General features: G+C 43.8%; 1 protein-coding gene across 1 annotated transcript in view; it reads left to right on the plus strand.

Moving 5' to 3' along the window:
- The window catches only part of CLIC5 (chloride intracellular channel 5), a 584,489-nt gene that overhangs the window by 18,444 nt on the left and 546,975 nt on the right, over positions 1–19,070 (plus strand). Inside the window, exon 2 of the mRNA XM_069236099.1 lies at positions 398–1,068. Within this exon, the coding sequence (XP_069092200.1) occupies positions 934–1,068 (135 nt within the window). The 5' untranslated portion in view covers positions 398–933. The remainder of the gene's footprint in view (positions 1–397; positions 1,069–19,070) is intronic.

A 19,070-nucleotide genomic window follows, 5' to 3' on the forward strand; every position in this document is an offset into this window, starting at 1 on the left:
GTCACCCCTAGGGTAGACCCTAGATACCCAGAGGCCAGAGTGCAATGTATTTAAAAAGTAGGACATGTACTTTTAACTTTTACATGTCCTGGTAGTGAAAAACTCGTAAATTAATTTTTCACTACTGCAAGGCCAACCTTTTCCATAGGATAACATTGGAATTACCTTATTAAATTTTATAGGTCTAATTTCCAAATGGGAACTGGTAACCTTCAAGTTTGGTGCCTCTGGAATCAAAATTTAAAATCCTAACATATGGATTTTAAAATGAAGTTCTAAAAAATGCCACTTTTAAAAAATTGCCATTTTCTTAAATAAGCCATTAGGTGCATGCTGCCTGTCTCTCGGTCACATAACTGGGTGTAGCTGACAATTTTGCTTTGTGTATTTCTCCTAGAAATTAATGCAACGTGAGGAGCTTAGGTGTGACTGGATGGGCCATCACTGGCAGAACTGGAGCATGGAGCTCACTCTCACTTACACTTGAATATACTGTCTCCACACAAAGGGCTGCATTCCCCCTGTAGTTAATCTGGAGCTAGATCCTGGAAGGCAAGGCTAATGTCCACTTCAAAGGCACAAGTGTGCATAAATACTTGACCTCAGACCCCAACTCTGACATGTGGACACTCTGCAACGAAGAAGGACTGCTGTGCTGCCACAAAGACTACTACTCTGCTGGACTACTGCTCAAAAGGAACTGCCGCCCTGCTGTGCTGACCTGCTGCCATATTGTCTGGGGAAGAAGAACTGGACCTACAACTTCCTCTTGAACATAGGACCCCAGAGTGACTCCAAGGGCTAGACTGTTGGCCTCCTGATTTGAACCTCAGGAACATAAAAGGATCCCAAGCACCCTTTACCAGTCCCTGGGCCCAGCTGCAGTGAGGAAGCTCCATCAGCCCAATTCTTTGCACTGCAGCATCAGCACTCATGGGGACTACCACTGCGAAGCCCCAGCAATGCCGACCAGCTGCTGGTGCTCTGCTGCCAGCCTCCTGTGGTGCTCTCCCTGCTCATCACGCCCCCTCGGCAACACGAATGGGACTTTGGCATGAACTTGAGAAGGTAAAACTTTAATGGGATTAACCTGAACTTTTGAATTTGACCTGGTCAAGTGCAACCAGATATTGCAAGTTGTCGCTTTGTGCATTTTGGCGCCATATTTACTTTAGTCTTTAAAAATTCATATTGCTGGTTCTACTGTTTGTATATTTGTTGTTTTAGTCTTGTTTTATTTATTATTTTGTTTCTATTTCACCTACGTAGCGTGGAATCTTTTTGTGTGGTGTTTTCACTGTGTTACTTTTTGAAGTGTTGCACAAATACTTTACACATTGCCTCTAAGTTAAGCCTGACTGCTAAGTGCCAACCTACAAGGGGTTTTAACACAGGTAAATTTGGGGTTTGCTTAAGCCTTACTCTGACAAGGATTGTGGTTGGTTCTTGACCAAGGCTCACACCCCAGTCAACCAGTAACCGATTTTCTCACATCCTATAAGTCCCAATCCACCATAGGATTACACTTGTAAAGCCCCCAAGGACCTTATAGGAGGTACTTAGAGACTCACAGGCAGAGACCAATGGCAGAATCCATTCCAGGTCCAGTTGGCACTGGTCAGCTGGGCAGTTGCAGGAAAAGCCTCTTGTAGATTGTTGGATCCCCGTACCTTGTACCGGAAGTCATCCATTTGGCCCTTGTTATCTACTTCTTTGCCCTGGGTACAAGAAGGAGCCTGTTGAGTCATTTAAGGTTCTTCTCATGTCACAGATAGCAGGCCCAGTCCTCATCAGTTCTTCCTCCGGTTCAGCAGTGTTCTGTATTGGGTGCTTGGAAATAACAAATTTATGTCTGGCACAAGCTAGTGGGTGGGAGTTACTACTAGGTATGTTATGTTATGTTATAAGATTTGTAAAGCGCATGGCTACCCTAAGGTTTCCCAGCGCTAACCATTGCAGTAAAAGTTCCTGGGTCTTATCCTAACCACCACAGGCATTTCCAAAATGTTGAAAGTACACACTAAATGTGGGCTCTGAAGACTGTGTGTGTGTGTGTGTGTGTGTGGGTAGTGTACCCCTTTAATCCTAGTGTCATCCCACAAATAACGCCAACAACCAGTTTGAAGTAGCTACTGTACCCCTAGACAGAAGTCCGGTAGAAAAATACAGGGTTCATCAGCAACCAGACGGTGGATACACAAGAACTGTCTTGTCATCCTGTTGTCTGTCTCTCAAACGTGTCCCAAAGTGTTATATGTAAACCCAGCAGACCTGTCAAGGAGGATTTCACACTCAAGCAGAATTTCACATTGTATTGTCACAAAGGATGCTCATAACCCCCACCGTGCTCACAGGAGTCATCTCTACCCATTCAGTCTAGGCTATTGTTTGATCTTGGGAGGCATTTCAAACCTATTCTAATGCTAATTACTGGCTAGGAGATGCTGGAGGGGAAATGCAAATTTAGCCTCCAGGAATTCTTAAGCAGGGAAAAGATAACTTTCCAAAGGTTACCTTTCCCTAATATGTATTTAAAAATCTGACTTCACAATTGAATTTTATTTTTATTAACTATTAAAATAGTTTTTAAAATTATTTTTCTATCACGTCCCATTTCCGGGATACAGTATTTGGATTTTAATCTGTATTCTGTTTTTCTACATCGGGCAACTTGGCCTCTCACAGTGAAAAATAGTTTTTAGGGGTTAGTCACGTTAAGGACATGGTAATATTACATTTCTACATGTCCTACTTTTAAATACCACGCACCCTGCCTTGTGGACTAGAAGGCCTACATAGGGGTGACTTATTAATATTTAAAAAGGATGTTTTATCATTCAGAATGATTGATTTTGTCTGGCCGAAGTGCAGTGTTTAAACTACCACAGTCAGGCTACAGTGGTAGGCCTTAAATCATATTTTACACTTTCACTGTTCTGGATGGCCCAATAGGTGCCTCAGTCCACTAGTGACATTTAACTTACAGGCCCTGGGTACATTTTGCACCATACGCTAAGAACATATAAGTAAGTTCAATATACCAATTAGGAATATGCCAATTCAACCATGCTTTAAGGGGGAGCACAGGCACTTACCATTGGATAGCAGTGTTAAAGTGCACAGGGGTCTAACACCAGCTAAAATATAGTCTAGCAAAAGGTGAAAAATACGGAGTGACCACTTTGGAAAAACAGATTTCCTACAGCTATTTGTGGGGAATATTAACATTACAATGACAGTTATGGAGACTTGCAGGTATGCTTTACTTGTCGGAAGAGTTATGAAGTAGTTACCCACTGTAATTTGATTTTTGAAAACCTAATTTGGCCTGTCTTAACATTGAGATTTTTCAAAACATTTTGATAAATGTTGTCTCTGGTGTCTACTTTCTGATAAATCCTTCTTGCTGATGCAGTTAAAACTAGCATCAGACATGACGACAGCTTCTCAATTCGCTAAATTAATGAGGACATTCATATTGACCTATAACCTTTCCAGTATTGTGAGGGCCTGGGTTACTGTTGTAGACATGATGTTTGCAAATGAGATATGATCAAGCATTTAAAAAATGTCTACTAAATGTATAAGCACTTGGGTTTGAGACTTACACAACAAAAACGCTTTTTAGGAAATATCATACTCTAGAAAATTATATCATTGGGGCCTTTTGACACTATAACCAGTGTTAATTATGTCATAAAGTCAAGGACATATTTTATACCTCTATTGGGCATCTATTAAATTCATATTGGTCTGACGTTCTTCAGAAGTTTAACTTGGCTGTTGATTTGAGACCTAACAATATTCCTTTATTTAATTACACTGTGATGTGAATTCCTGTAACTTCACATTAAAATCATACTTTAAGCAGTACTACAAGGTCTCACTCTGTTTGCTACATCTGTGTGAAGTAGGACGCTGGGAGCTGACCCAGCATTAAGATATGGGGCAGTTTTTAATATGTTTAATATTTCAAGACTATACATTAGCACTGCTTCTCACTAAATTGATTTTCTTTTAAATGCACAGTGTGTCAATCTTTTTTAATTTTTTATCTTGGAAGGAGGACCCACCCTGGACTCCAAGTTTGTCCACTGAGCTTGCTCGCTTCACTCGCTACATAAAAGTCACACCCAGACTTTTTCGCCCCACCACTTTCAAATGTCACACCACTGGTCCAGTCCTTGAAACTGTTGACCTCTTTAAGCTGGTAATGCCTGATAAATGCCAATTTCGAAACAGAAACTGTTTAAGGAAATAGCAGCGCATTTGGAAAGAGTCTGAATCCCTATATACTTCAAACATTTATTTCCATAATAATTTATTTCAAACAATCTCATCTCCCTGTAGTCCAAGTGATCTTATCTCTCTGTAGTCTAATTTATTATTTTGGTGCGGTTTTTATTCCCTTATTGTATTTTTTTTTTATTGTGTCTGTCTATTTCCTGGAGAAATTGTGACATTAGTGTACACATGAAAAGGTAGAGGATGTTTTGACTGTGTTTCGATTGATTTTGTATAACTTTCCGAATCAGAAAATAGTTATACAATTAGAGCTGATTAGTTTGCTTAGTTTTCCTTTGTTTGAGCTGTTATTTTATTCTGTACATTTTCATTACGGAGTACAAGAAAAATAATATTTAAAACGAAAGTTAGAATCCACTTATTTTCATCCATCTTGTTCAATTGCTTTAGTCATGCTTGTGTTTGTTTTTTCATGTTATTTATTTATGTCTCCAAGTTTTAACTGATTTTGTTTTTTGCTAAAAAAAATTCCTCACACGTGTTGCCCTCGAGATTGCCATACATTTATCCATTTGGATTCACAGTATACCTGAATATTGAATGGAGGTAAAAAGTAACAGAGCAAACACTTGCTGATCTGACTCCCATGCCGCCCACCTGCCACACCCAGTTCTAGTTCCTGTCTCCCAGCCTGCCTTGCTTGCTAAGGGGGCCAGCAGCAGGTGTGATCCAGCCAGAAACGCTTGCAAAAGGAGCAAACAGCTACCCCGGCTTGCCTCTTGGCGCCCTGGCACCGCTCCTGCCGGTCCTGTATCATGAAGGCAGCAATGGGGACATAAATTAAACAGGGCTCTGGTGTCCTTGTTTACCCTTCGCTCTTTGTTCTTCTGCCAGCCCCACATCAGCAAATAAGAGTCTGTTGGGGAGGTAAGTGTGAAAGAGGTCTACCCTATGATGTCACCAGAGCCCACAGGGTCATGAAGGAATCTTCAGTATACCTGGCATTTTGGTGAATTGACAACATTTTTCATAATCACTCTGTGTCTGGTGCAAGTTTGAACCAGGTGCCTAGAAGTTAGGACACAGGCAGCCTACCCTGTCGCCTGCTTGGCCTTGGGAGACTAGTTTGTCCACTGTCCTGCAGCTTCGCCCATAGCTTTAATAAGCAAACTATTATACCTCATCAGTTATCACAGATATGACATTCACTCAGGACCTGCCACTGAAGGAGCTGAGAAACACGGCCAAGTTATTTACCTAGCTCAATGAGAGTTCCAGAACATAACCTGCACTCCACTGGTGCTGCTAAGTTACATCCAGCAAGATGGCCAGCTGAATGAGATACAGCTACTTAACCAGCCTATTGCAGTTCAGGTAAGTCAGGATGGCACTCTACACCTGGAAGACCTGAATGGCAAACTTAGATTTCACACCAAAGGGTGCATTGCCTGACTAGTGCAAAAGCAACATTGCACCGACTAACAAGGGCAAAAATTGTACTTTGCTATGGTTGGTTGGTGAACATGTCAATGAAATATTGCACCTGCACCAGAGTAGTTAGGGTAATCTGAAAATGGAGGTGGGCGAAGAAATTCCAGCCTCAAGAAGGGTGCAGATAACAGGCCCTCAAGACTGGTATAAGCGCCGACCCACCGCTGGGACAGATGGATTGAAGTTAATTCATAACTGTGTTCGCATCCGGATGAAAACTACATGCCACTGTTTCCAGTACAGCAATGGGCCTCCTCTGTTTCAGAGATGTTGATCGCTTTATTCAAGAGAGACATATTTTCACAGGGATATCGTCCTCTGGACGCGTCTGAAAACATTTGGCGTTAGTGTATCCTACTCAGAGAGTCAGGTAGTTCATTTGCCATATTTATCTATTAAATTGAGTAAAGCTACCACTGTCTCTCTAAATGTATAGTTACTCAAACCGATTTATGGGTTCTTTGCCCCTATTTTTATCCGAAAGAGATTTTCTGCTGAAAATAATGCTTAGCAAACTTTTCCCTAAAATGGGCTAAGACATTAACATATTTTAGATATTGGAATTGAGGCAGCTGGCTATAGTGCTATAATATCCCTGAATTAAACTTTCCCCAAAGGTTCATGAAATTAATGTTTATGTATACCGCATTACTCTTAAAATATAATTATTCATTCTAATCTATCAGGCAATCAATGTGTCTTGCACAAATTTGCTATGAAATTGATGCAGCTATCAAACTGTCCCAGAGACCGATGCGTTCACCTCAAATATCCTTAAAATAAGCAAACATATCTTGAAAACGGGCTACATCATCTTAGTATACACTTAAATTAAGGCATACATTAAACAAGCATTTGCAATGCAACGGGTCTCGCATTTCTCCGAGTTACAGCTATTAGCAGTTGTAAACGCCCAACCGGACTTTTCTTGCCACATTAAATGGCTGCTACAGTTCACTCGTAGTGAAACCTATCGGTAAAAGTGCAATTATCTACGGAACCGGCAAAAGTACAATTAACTATGTAACAGACTCGATGTCATGGAACGCGCCCGACTTCTGCCAAGCGAGATCACGCTGCGAACAAAGATTAAAAGTAGTCCACAAACCAGACGGAAAACAGCGAGCCTCGCATGTTTTCAGTACTTGGTCGCTACGCTCGAGGAGGGCTAACCACCAGAAAAGGTATGACGTATGCATGCCTTCCACTAATGAAAGCAAGCAGATTTTAACAGGCAAGCCCACGAACCAATGAAAGACACTGACATAACATGGACAGGGCTCCGAGCCCTTTTCTAATTCCTAAAGCGTCTCGCAAGCGAAACGCATGCGCAAGCGCATGCGACGTAGGCTCGACCCTAAAAAGGGGGTGTACTTACTGTTTCAGCTTTTCTATATTTTTAAGACATCTCAAATAAGTTTCCAAATTCCCACTACCTGAAAGAGGGAGCCATGCTTTGACGATAATAGTTTAATTTGTTTTAAATAATGTATAGTGCCCGTTCATATTTTGCCATCTCTAAGCATAATAAATGGAAGTTATTGTTACTCAATTTAAGGGCACTCAGTATATTGATTTCAGAAGCTAATTTGCCCCTGCCTGCATTGGAAATCGTGACCTGCAGGTCACAGCAGATGACCGTATTAAGCACCTAATATGCTTGTCCATCCATCACATTCGTCTCATATGCTGCATGATATTCTAGTTCAGCTCCCAGTGGGTAGATCACCGCACCAAACACTGCACTAATGGTCCTCCCGTACATCATTGATTCCTCCCCGTGTACCAATTCTGCTGCCCTCCTCCTGGTCCTCTCTTGAGGTTTTGGGGTGAAACAGGAAATTCAAGGTTGACAAATGGAGGGGGTTAACACATCCATGGAGGAAGACTATGACCAGGGAACCTGGGCTACCTCTTATGTGCAGTCCACATCTTTTCCCCTTGTGTTACCATTTTTAGGTCTCATTTATTGGTTGGCTTCATTTTCACTATCGTTTCCTTACTTTTCATTGGTCAGAGTGTGCTGGTTTCACTTTCCACTTTGTGTGTTCCTACGATGGAGCATGGGCCAACTACTCATTAGGTGCTTTAGAACTATCCTTCTGCTGCTCATGCTCTGATTGAGGTATTTTTTTTAAAACAAATTCTTGCTTTCCCCATCGCCGCGGCTTCCTAGTGATCATTCCTCGTGATCATTCTTGCTCATTGTTGCTTGCAGCTGCCTGCCTCCCATCTTCGGTGTTTGTCCCCAACCCCTTCCGTTGTCAGACTATCATTTTCACACCACTTTTCAAACATTGTGAATCGCTTCTTCACGCATCTCAAGGCCTTTTCTTCCAAAACAGATTGCATTCAAGAATCCAGAATACTTCACTGCCATTGACAGTGGAATAGAAGGCAGAAATCAAAACATTGCTTTAAAGAGTAAACATCCACCAATCAATTTAGACTTATATTAAACAGTGTCCAGCATTAAATGCACAGCTCTGTATCTTAGATTGAAAAAAAAATCAGCCATTCTGCACAGCAGCCGCACTGCTGTACACATAGCTATACAAAAAAACCTATTGGCTTTGACAGTGTTTGTTTATTTTTGTTCAGCATTCCATGGGATTGCATGTTTTCCTGCTCTCTCTCTCCCTGCGTATTGCTTCCTTATAGCTGCCAAATTTCCCTGGTCCACTCGGGATGTGCTGCTGTGGTCCAGGTTTTTTTCCGTTTAAATTCTGGGACTTGCAGTCCTCTTTTCTATTACAATGAACAAGACTAAAAGTCCCAGAATTCAATAAAATGATTTCCTCTTCCTGTCTTCTTTTTTATCCTTCTTGCACCCTGTCCTTATTTCTATCCATCTTCCTTTCCTAATTATAATAATCTTTTATTTACTTACATTCTCCTTTCATTCCTTCCTATCCACCTTCTTTTACGTCGGTCCAACCTTCGTTGGTTCCATCGTTCGTTCTTTCCATTGTTTCCTTCTTTATTCTATCTTTGCTTCTTTCGTCTCATTCTTTCATTCATTAGTTGTCATCCTCTTTTCCCTCCTTCTCCTCTTCTTTCCAGCCTTTATTTTTGTAATCCTTCCAGGTATTATTTTTCTCTTCTGTCCTTCTATTCCCTTACTTAATCTCTCATTTATTCTTTCCATCATTCCATTGTATTTTCATGCTCTCCTTATTTCTTCCTCTCTTTCCATTTTCATTTTTGATTTATTTGCTCCCTCCATCCTTCATTCTTCCTTTCTTTAATTTGTTATTCATTTCATTTCCTTCCTTGCCATCTGTCTTTCCATTCTTCTTCTGTGACTTCTTTCCATCCTGTTTCCTTTTTTCCTTTCCAGCTTCCATTCCTCATTTTCATTCTACTCTCTTTCCTTCACACGCTGTCACTCCATTTGCTTCACATTTATTTTTGTCTTTATCGTTGTAATAAGTTCTCTCTCTTGAGGTCACTGTTTTTGGCTTCTTTAGGACGCTTTGGTCCCCACACCACAGCAGTTTCCTGGTCATTTATCCTTGCAGTATTTATTAGTTTGCACACAGTTAAAGGGGCAGGTGTATACAGGTGAGAAGAAGTTAGGTGCACACAGACAAGATGTGGATTGATGCACTGTCGTGCGGTTCCTATTATGGTGTTAAGATTGCATGTTTAGGGCGGCAGCACCACCGAGTGTGCGTGACTGAGCCAGTCCTGCACCACTTTGGAAGCTGTGGGCCTAACTCCTGGCTAGGGCACAGTGCCTCACGGAACCCTAGAAAGGAGAAACTGATTTGTGGCAACCTCATCCTGACACTCTGACTCATCAAGGAAGTGGTGGAAACAGGCCATACCCCTTTCGCTCAGTTACTCAGTGACACACATGCCACAGGCAGGACTCGAGATTTAAAACCGGATTTCAGTGCATTTATTCAAGCAATTGCATCCTAGAATAAACAAGCACGAGCTGTGATAATAAGACAGATGGGACTTCACTTATGAGGCCCTAGCAGCATACGGCACCACCTCAGCTTCATTCTTTTTGATGCTGCGGTGGCGCAGTGTGCCAGCCCAACTTTACAAGGCCACGCAAAGCCCCCATGCGTGGCTTTGCATGGCCTTGTAAACATGTCTCCCTTTCACGCATTGGTATGCGTGAAAGGGGCATTCCATGGGTGTTATTTGGGGTGTTCCCATGAAACAACCCAAAGGAATCTGATGCATTTCCAGATTTACAAGTCTGGGAATGCATCAGAGTCCTACGCCACCTCCTGGTGGCATAAGAATGACGCAACGGAGAGAAATATCTTTATTTCTCCTGTTTTTCCTCTTCCTATGTGTGCTGCATAGAAAGAGGAAAACACCTCTTGTGATTGTTTTTGTGCAGGAAGGTGTCCCTTCCTGCACAATAAAATCATCACCACAACGCAGGCCCCCTTGCACAATGGTGCAAGGGTGCCTGCGTTAGCACTAGGCAGCAATTTGTCGACCACCGGAGGGGTGAAGAAGAAATGTGGCATATCTTGTAGAGATGGCGCATTTCTACCTTTTCCTGGTGGTGCAGGACAGTGCTGCAAGGTACTTGCTGCACCGCCCTGTGTCACAGGCCTTGTAAATGAGGACCATAGTACAGTAATCGTCATTGCAACCAGTGTAAAGAAGATAACCGAACCAATTTTTATGATTCTAGAAAGTCTAGAGTTTCCTGCCTACACCCTATGTCTAGGTCTGAGAGCATAGTATTGATAATTCTTCTGCCTGTCCCAATTTAAGGGAGTAACCCCGACCCAAGTGCAGACCAAAGTAGTAAACTTAGATGTTGATCTAAGTTTAGGCCAATCGTCTAAGTTTACCTTTATGAATCAGGCCCTTGGAATGTAGTGGATGGCTTCCTCCAGAGAGTTCTTTGATAACAATATACCATACACAATCAACAGCGCACATCTTGCTGCATTTTTATGTCAAACGAGTAAATAGATGCGCCATCCATTTTAAATAAAGATGGTGTTGAGTCCTAACTGAGGCCTAGTTTTAATTTAAGACAGAAAAAACATTTAAACACATTGTGATGATTTTGTTTAAACTGCAATCGCTCTGTGTAAGTACACGCACTTAAATCATATTTAGAGGAACTGTTATTAATACACATTTTAGTCAAGGTACAAAAACATCCTCACCTGCTTAAGCAGGTGCTTCACTGTGCGCTCAGCTAGCAGCCTCTCCCCGGCTGTACTTGCTGTTCTCTCCCAGATCTCTGCCCCTGGCAATTTCCCATTTTAACCTCAGTGCTGGTTGTTAACAACGTTGTTTCCCTGGAATATTTTTTTCATATTTTTTTTTCGGATGAAATGTGTTAGATTGCATTGTCAAGAAGCTCCCACTGCGAAAACTATAACAGTGCTGTTACGGCTGATGATGTCATCCGTCGCTGTTACCTACCTCTTCGCTTTGTGTCCCTCCTTGCTTGCTCCCATCATCCTCACATGCTCTCGCCCTCCTTACTGATGGCTCCACGGGCATTGCCTTCTAACCCTGCCTCCCCCTGCAGGACCGCAGGGACATATCTCTGCAGGGTGCAGCTCAAGAGTACAGATTTGTTCAGAAAAAAGATGAGATGAAACCCCTTAGTTTTTTTAACTAAAGGCCTCGCACAATTTACAATGTTGTAATTCATCCAGCCACTAAAAACCGCTATTTATTTTATTGGTTCATCTAACTAAACATGAGTACTTTCAGTTAACACGTTAATTTATGACTTAATAACTTCTATTTCTAACGGTACACACAACAAGAGTCTGTGAAACTTTATTTCCCTGTAACGTTGCTGATGTCAAATTAGATAAAAAATACACTAACATCTGAAGCAAAGACTATGATAAAAGGCATATATAAAAATATATACAAGTTTTATTTTCGTGCGCATGGACCCCACATCTTCCTTCCTTCACAAATACCACATCATATGCATCCTTCCTGTGCATTTTTGTTCAAGCACTTTTGTTCTTCACTGTTGCAAATCAACCATTTCATTTCACAAGCAAGACTGATGGACTTTGCCAATGCTTGTTATAGTCGGTTACCCTTCTTACCCTTACCTCAACACTTTTCTTCAACTGTGGTGGCCTCCGTGTACTCAAGGATCACTCTCCCATTTCTTTATAGTTAGTGGCGAAGGTGTGACGTGTATGGGGTGCAGGGCGTAACAGATTCCTGCAGCGCAAGGGGCCCCTAACCCACCAGGGAGCCCCATTCAGCCCAAGGACAATGAATATTTGTAAGTTAAAGGAGACTCGGTGGCCCCTCTTCACATTCTACAGGGGGGCATCATTTTGTGTTACACCATTAATGTGGTGGCTCTGACGGAATGGTGATGGCAGTGATATTCTTGTCCATAATGCTCAGCCTACTGCTGTACGACACTAACTTATTAAAATGAGGCGTTAATATATCTTGGCAAGAAAAAATATTTAGGATTAATGTTGAGTGAAAGGGTATTTTTGTAGTAGCTTGTGGTAGCAAATTTGACATATTTGTTAGTGCTAGGTCGCTGGAAGTCAATAAACACATGTCAGAGAGCTTTGCCTACAATTTCTGGTACCAAGGCAATTTAGATTAAGAGCCTCATTATGAGTTTGCGTTTGGACTGCCGGACCACCATGGTGGCGGTCTTTCGAACGGCACCAGGCTGGCGGCCCTAAGACTGTTGGAATACACGTTCCACACAGGGCTGATGTGATTGGCGGTGGGAGGCAGGGGGCAGTATAATGAAGCTACTGCCAGCCATACATCTCTGCCTGTTGGCACGATGGGCAGTCTGGGCCCATGCACCATGTTGTGCATGGGACACAGTGCGCCCCTGAGCCCAATATTTTTTGGGGGGCCCACACTGGCCCCACCTCACCCTGCATGGGGCCATACCCCTCAGACCCTGTTTTGGGGCCCTTACCTGCCTGACCACCAAGCTTTCCATGGCAGTGGGATCACCATTGAAAGCTTGGCGGTCCTGCAGGTCTTAGTGGCCATGGTGGTCCCAATGACTGGATCTCTAAAATTAGACACTGTGGTCAGGAATGCCGTGGTCCCCGCTGCACTGACTATGTCGGTGCTGGCGATTTGCTAATGGTTTTCTGGCAGTCCGACCACCAAACTTATAATCCGGTGGTCAGACTGCCACCTCTACCATGGCGTTGTATAGACCACAAACATGTTATGAGGCCCTTAATTTGTTAACAGAGCTATAGTTTTCAGAGTAGAGAAGTGGAACTTACGTGGAAACATTTTTTAGATAAAAAAGAGATGCTTGAGAATGGTAGGATCTGTGTCTATGTTAAAATGTTCCCTACAAATACGTTTTTTGGGAAAAGTCATGGTTGGCATGCTTTTTTGTATTTGAAAGCAATATTTTATTGTCCACTTATTTTTGGGAGTTAGTTTGTAGTTTTTATTAAGTCTTCTTTCTCCACTTGTGCTCTGTCATGTTAGACCTTTCTAATGTTTTGATTTATTATTTGCTAGGATATATCACCGTCCACTCTCCTGTTTTTGCATTCGTTTGGGCTTCTCACTTCCAAAAACGTTATTGTTCGCCTTGTTAGAAAAAATATAAAGAAACATTCAGTCTTTTTACATAATACAAAATAATAAACCTGTAAAAATCTATACATTTTAGCTAATCTCTTCATACGCTATTTACATTAAGACCAGTATCAAAAATACTTTTAGAAAACGTTCCAACTCTTTTTGCCACCCTATCCAGTTTATAAGGCAAACATATTTTAAAACACTTTCTATAGTTCTTCTGTAGGTTTAAATAAATAGTGATTGACTAATACTTTTTTCCATTTGTCCAAATCATTACGGCATATTAATATATGTTCTAATTCATTATGCTTTTATTCATTGTAACACATTTCGGCCATAGCAGATTTCTCTTCGTAGTTCGTATTTAAAGTTAAAGGCCCTAACAGCATTACAAGAAGATGTAGTTCTGGCCTGTGAGTGGACAGAAAATAGCTTTTGATCCCAGGCATTGTTTTATGTTTATATCAACATCGAAGTAAACTTTTATTAGAAAGTTGTAGGAAGTTAGCTCTGTATATACTATCTCAAAGTGAGAAATAGTGTGCACAGAGTACAAGGGTTCCCCTTAGAGGTTGATAGTGGCAAAATTAGATAATACCAATGCTCTATTTTGTGGTAGTGTGGTCGAGCAGTAGGCTTATCAGAGGGTAGTGTTAAGAATTTGTTGTACACACACAGGCAATAAATGAGAACACACACTCAAAGACTTAACTCCAGGCCAATGGGTTTTTATAGGTTTTATATAGAAAAATATTTTTTTATATAGAAAAATATTATTTTCTTAATTTATTTTAGACCCACAAGATTCAGAATTTAGGTAAGTACATAAATTGTAAGGTACTTCACACAGGTAAGTATGGAACTTTGAATTAAAACAGTAATGTAAACAGTTTTAGCAAAAATGGCAATAAGCTATTTTAAAAGTGGACACTGCAAAAATCAACAGTTCCTGGGGGGAGGTGAGTAATAGTTAGTTTCTCAGGTAAGTAAAGCACTTACAAGTTCAGTCTCCTGGGCATAGGCAATCCCCCGTTGGGGGTTCAAGGCAACCCCAAAGCCAACTCACCAGCAACACGAGGCCGGTCGGGTGCAGAGGTCAAAGGAGGGCCCAAATAACAGGCGCCTATGGAGAACAGGGGTGCTCCGCTTCCAGTCCTTGGGGAGCAGACCAGGCCAGTCCTCGGGGAGCAGACCAGGGGTTTTTTGTAGAGCACTGGGGAGGACACACACAGGCACACAAAACACACCCTCAGCGGCACAGGGGCGGCTGGGTGCAGTGGGCAAAGTAGGTATCGGGCTTGTCGTTGAAAAAAATTGATGGATCCGGGGTCATTCTGGCGATGCAGGCAGGGCACAGATGGGGCTTCTCAGGCCAGCTACAGACTGGGCCAGGATTAGGGCTGCCTGCTGGTCACTCCTGCACTGGTAGGTGGTTCCTCTCTGTCCTGGGGGCTGCAGGTGCAGTGCTTGGTCCAGGCATCGGGTTCCTTTGTTACCAGGCAGTCATGGTCAGGGGGAGCCTCTGGATCCTCTCTGCAGGCGTCACTGTGGGGGTGCAGAGACGTTGACTCAGGGTGTCCACATCGTTGGAGTCACCTGGGAGTCCTCTCTGCGGTGTTGGTTGTCCTGAACTTGAGCTGGGGGCGTCGGGTGCAGAGTGTGAAGACTCACGCTTCTGGCGGGAAGTTGGAGTCTCTTTAAAGTTGCTTTCTTTGTTGTTGTTTCTGGACAGAGCTGCTGTCCTCGGGAAGTTCTTGGTCCTTTAGGTGCAGGTCAGTACTCTGAGTCCTCAGAGGTCACTGGTCCTGTTGGATGCGTCGCTGTGCAGGTTCTTTGAGTCTAGAGACAGGCCGGTAGGGCTGGGGCCAAGTCAGTTGTTGTCTCAGTCGTCTCTGCGGGGCTTTCAGGTCAGCAGTCCTTCTTCTTTCTTCAGGTTGCAGGAATCTGATTTCCTGTGTTTAAGGGTCACCCTTAAATACTCAATTTAGGGGTGGGTTTAGGTCTGGGGGTCAGTAGCCAATGGCTACTGTCCTTGAGGGTGGCTACACCCTCTTTGTGCCTCCTCCCTGTGGAGAGGGGGGCACATCCCTAATCCTATTGAAGGGAATCCTCCAAAACAAGATGGAGTATTTCCTAAGGCAGGGGTCACCTCAGCTCAGGACACCTTAGGGGTTGTCCTGACTGGAGGGTGACTCCTCCTTCTTTTTCTCATTATCTCCTCCATACTTGCCGCGAAAAGTGGGGGCTGTTTCCAGGGGGGGTTGGGGGGGACAGATATCTCCACTAGCTGGAGTGGCTTGGGGCATTGTAACACGAAGCTTGAGCCTTTGCAGCTCACTGCTATGTGTTACAGTTCCTGCAGGGGGAGGTGTGAAGCCCCTCCACCCAGAGCAGGCTTTGTTTCTGGCCCCAGAGAGCAAAAAGGCGCTCACCCCAGGTGGTCAGAAACTCGTCTCAGTGGCAGACTGGCACAGACCAGTCAGTCATGCACTGAAGGATTGGGTAAAATAACAGGGGGCATTCTAAGATGCCCTCTGTGTGCATTTTATAATAAATCCAGCACTGGCATCAGTGTGGGTTTAGTATTCTGAGAAGTTTGATACCAAACTTCCCAGTGTTCAGTGTAGCCATTATGGAACTGGGGAGTTCGTTTTGACAAACTCCCAGACCATATACTTAATATGGCCACACTGTACATACAATGTCTAAGAAAAGACTTAGACACAGTAGGGGCATATTGCTCGTGCAGCTATGTCCTCACCTGTGGTATAGTGCATCCTGCCTTAGGGCTTTAAGGCCTGCTAGAAGGGTGATTTACCTATGCGACAGGCAGTATTTTGTGTGCATGGAATCCTGAGGGGGATGCCATGTCGACTTTGCCTTTTTCTCCCCACCAACACACACAACACACAAACCTTTGCAAGGGACTTATCTGTGTGCCAGTGGTGTGCCAATTGTGGAAACAATGGTACATTTTTAGTGAAAGAACACTGGTGCTGGGGCCTGGTTAGCAGGGTCCCAGCACACTTCTTAGTCAAGACAGCATCAATATCAGGCAAAAAGTAGGGGGTAACTGCAACAGGGAGCCATTTTCCTACACAAGCCCCCCCCAGCCCACAGGCCAGGAGACTCAGCCAAAACTCGAAGAGTCTTCCTAGTCTGTCAGGCGAGGAAGAGTAGGAAAAACAGGCTGGTTTGTTGCAGGGCCTACTCTGGCTTACATCCTCCTGTTCAGGTCATTCCCTCTGGGGAACTGACCTACTTCCACAGTGTTAGGACCTAGTCTGAATTGCTTCTTGTCTATGTTTTTAATGTCTTCACCCATTCTCTCTATTTTGGGGTTAAGGGTATCCACCTCTGATAATCTTATCTTAGCCAGGGTCACCCCTAGCTTACCCAAAGAGATTACCCATAGCTGGAGTAACCCCACCATGACCAACAGGGTCGGGGGCCTAACATGCTGTTTGGCATGGGGTCAGACCACCATGCTAAGGACAGTGCAGCCATAAAGGCTAACACCCAGCAGAGGCCACTGACAGCTGTCAGTGCCCAGAACCACACCTTTAGCTCTTCACCAACAAGGGAAGGGGCTAAGTCACAGGCATCTTTGGGTTCAGGGTGCCTGTCTGCGGTGGTAGAGTGGGGGGGGGGTTACCACATCTTGTAGTAAACACCCTACTTCCACTCTTTCTTCTGTTAGCTGAGGAGCCACCCACTCATGCTTAACAGTTGCCTGACTAGCCAGGACTTCTTGTTGGTCAGGTTGGACTTTACCAGGGCCACTTTTGGAGTTCTCCCCTACTGGAGCAGAATCTCCTTGGCTTGCTGGAACCTTAGCTAAAGGTTTTCCACCCTTCCTGCACTGTTTTCTTTTCGTTTTCTTCTGGGGTTTACTTGCAGTTACTGTAGGGGCAGCACCTTCAGAATCCTTGGGAGAGGACTGGCACTGGACCAGTTCCTCTTTTGGGCTCTGACTATCCTCTGGGTAGTCATTTCAAAGGAGAGAACCAAGGGGGAGGTCTCTACTGACTACCACCCTTCTCCAGAAAAAAGTCCCACCCAGTTCTAGGGGCACTAAAGCCACAGGCCTGTTGGTGACCTTGTCTGGACAAACCCTTACTCTGGCAGTCTACCCTGGGATGTACTGGTTTGAGAGCACCAGCCTGTCATGCACAATACTGTGACTGGCACAAGTGTCTCTCAGGGCAGTGGCTGGGATTCCATTCACCAGTAGGTGGTGGAAGTGTCTACTTCCCTCTGGAATCTCCAACTCACCTGTTGGGCCCCTCCTCCAGCTGAAGGCTATGAGGGCCTCCTCATCTGTGGAGTCATCCTCAATGGCTACACTGGTCACCCTTGGGGTTTTGCTAGGGGGTTTGTTTTGGGGACAAGAAGTGTCCTTGGTGTGGTGCCCTGTCTGTCTACAGTTGTGGCACCATGCCTTAGTGGCATCCCAGTTCTTACCCTGGTACCCACCTTTGTTTTGGGTTGTGTCTTGGGGCCCACCCACCTGGACTGGTTTTTGGGGGCCTGCAGAGGACTCTTTTTCTTTATTTCTAGTGTCACCCACTTTCTCCGGGGGAGGGTTTGTAACCCCTTTCCTTTGTTCACCCCCAGTGGAAGTTTTGGTTACCCTAGGCTTGACCCAGTGGTCTGCCTTCTTTCCCAATTCTTGGGGAGAAATTGGACCTAGGTCTACCAGATATTGATGCAACTTTTCATTGAAACAGTTACTCAAAATGTGTTCCTTCATAAACAAATTATAAAGCCCATTATAGTCATGCACTTCATTTCCATTTACCCAACCATCCAGTGTTTTGACTGAAAAGTCTACAAAATCAACCCAGGTCTGCCTCGAGGATTTGTGAGCTCCCCTGAGCCTGATCCTGTACTCCCCAGTTGAGAATCCAAAGCCCTCAATCAGGGAAGCCTTCATGAGGTCATAAGATTCTGCATCTTTACCAGAGAGTGTTAGGAGTCTATCCCTACACTTTCCAGTGAACATTTCCCAAAGCAGAGCTACCCAGTGAGACCTGCTTACTTTTCTGATTGCACAAGCCCTCTCAAAGGCTGTGAACCATTTGGTGATGTCATCACCTTCTTCATATTTAGTTACAATCCCTTTGGGGATTTTTAGGATGTCAGTATTCTCTCTGACCCTATTTAAGTTGCTGCCACCATTTATGGGACTTATACCCATTTCTTTTCTTTCCCTTTCTATGGCTAGGAGCTGCTTCTCCAAAGCCAATCTCTTGGCCATCCTGGCTAGCAGGGTGCCCTCTTCATTGAGGCTGTCCTCACGGCTTACAGGGGCAGTGGTCTTCCCTGTGGAAGAACCAGGTTCTCTGACTATTATTTGTGGAGTCAGGGTTCTGAGAGCCCCGTTCTCCCAAATTAGGACAGGGGGGTGAGTTCTTCCTCCTGTTCACTAATTTCCCCATCTGATGGAGGATCCTCCATATCAGAGGGGTGGTCCCCTGTAAACTCTGCCAAGAGCTCCTGGAGCTTTGCCTTGGTAGGGCTGGACCCAGTTTTTATCTTTTTTGTTTTACAGATTGTAGGAAGTTGGCTCTTTATATACTATCTCAAAGTAAGAGATAGTGTGCACAAAGTCCAAGGGTTCCCCTTAGAGGTAGGATAGTGGCATAATTAGATAATTCTAATGCTCTATTTTGTGGTAGTGTGGTCGAGCAGTAGGCTTACCAGAGGGTAGTGTTAAGCATTTGTTGTACACACACAGGCAATAAATGAGGAACACACACTCAAAGACTTAACTC

This window comes from Pleurodeles waltl, chromosome 5, assembly GCF_031143425.1.
Source record: "Pleurodeles waltl isolate 20211129_DDA chromosome 5, aPleWal1.hap1.20221129, whole genome shotgun sequence".
Taxonomy (NCBI): domain Eukaryota; kingdom Metazoa; phylum Chordata; class Amphibia; order Caudata; family Salamandridae; genus Pleurodeles; species Pleurodeles waltl.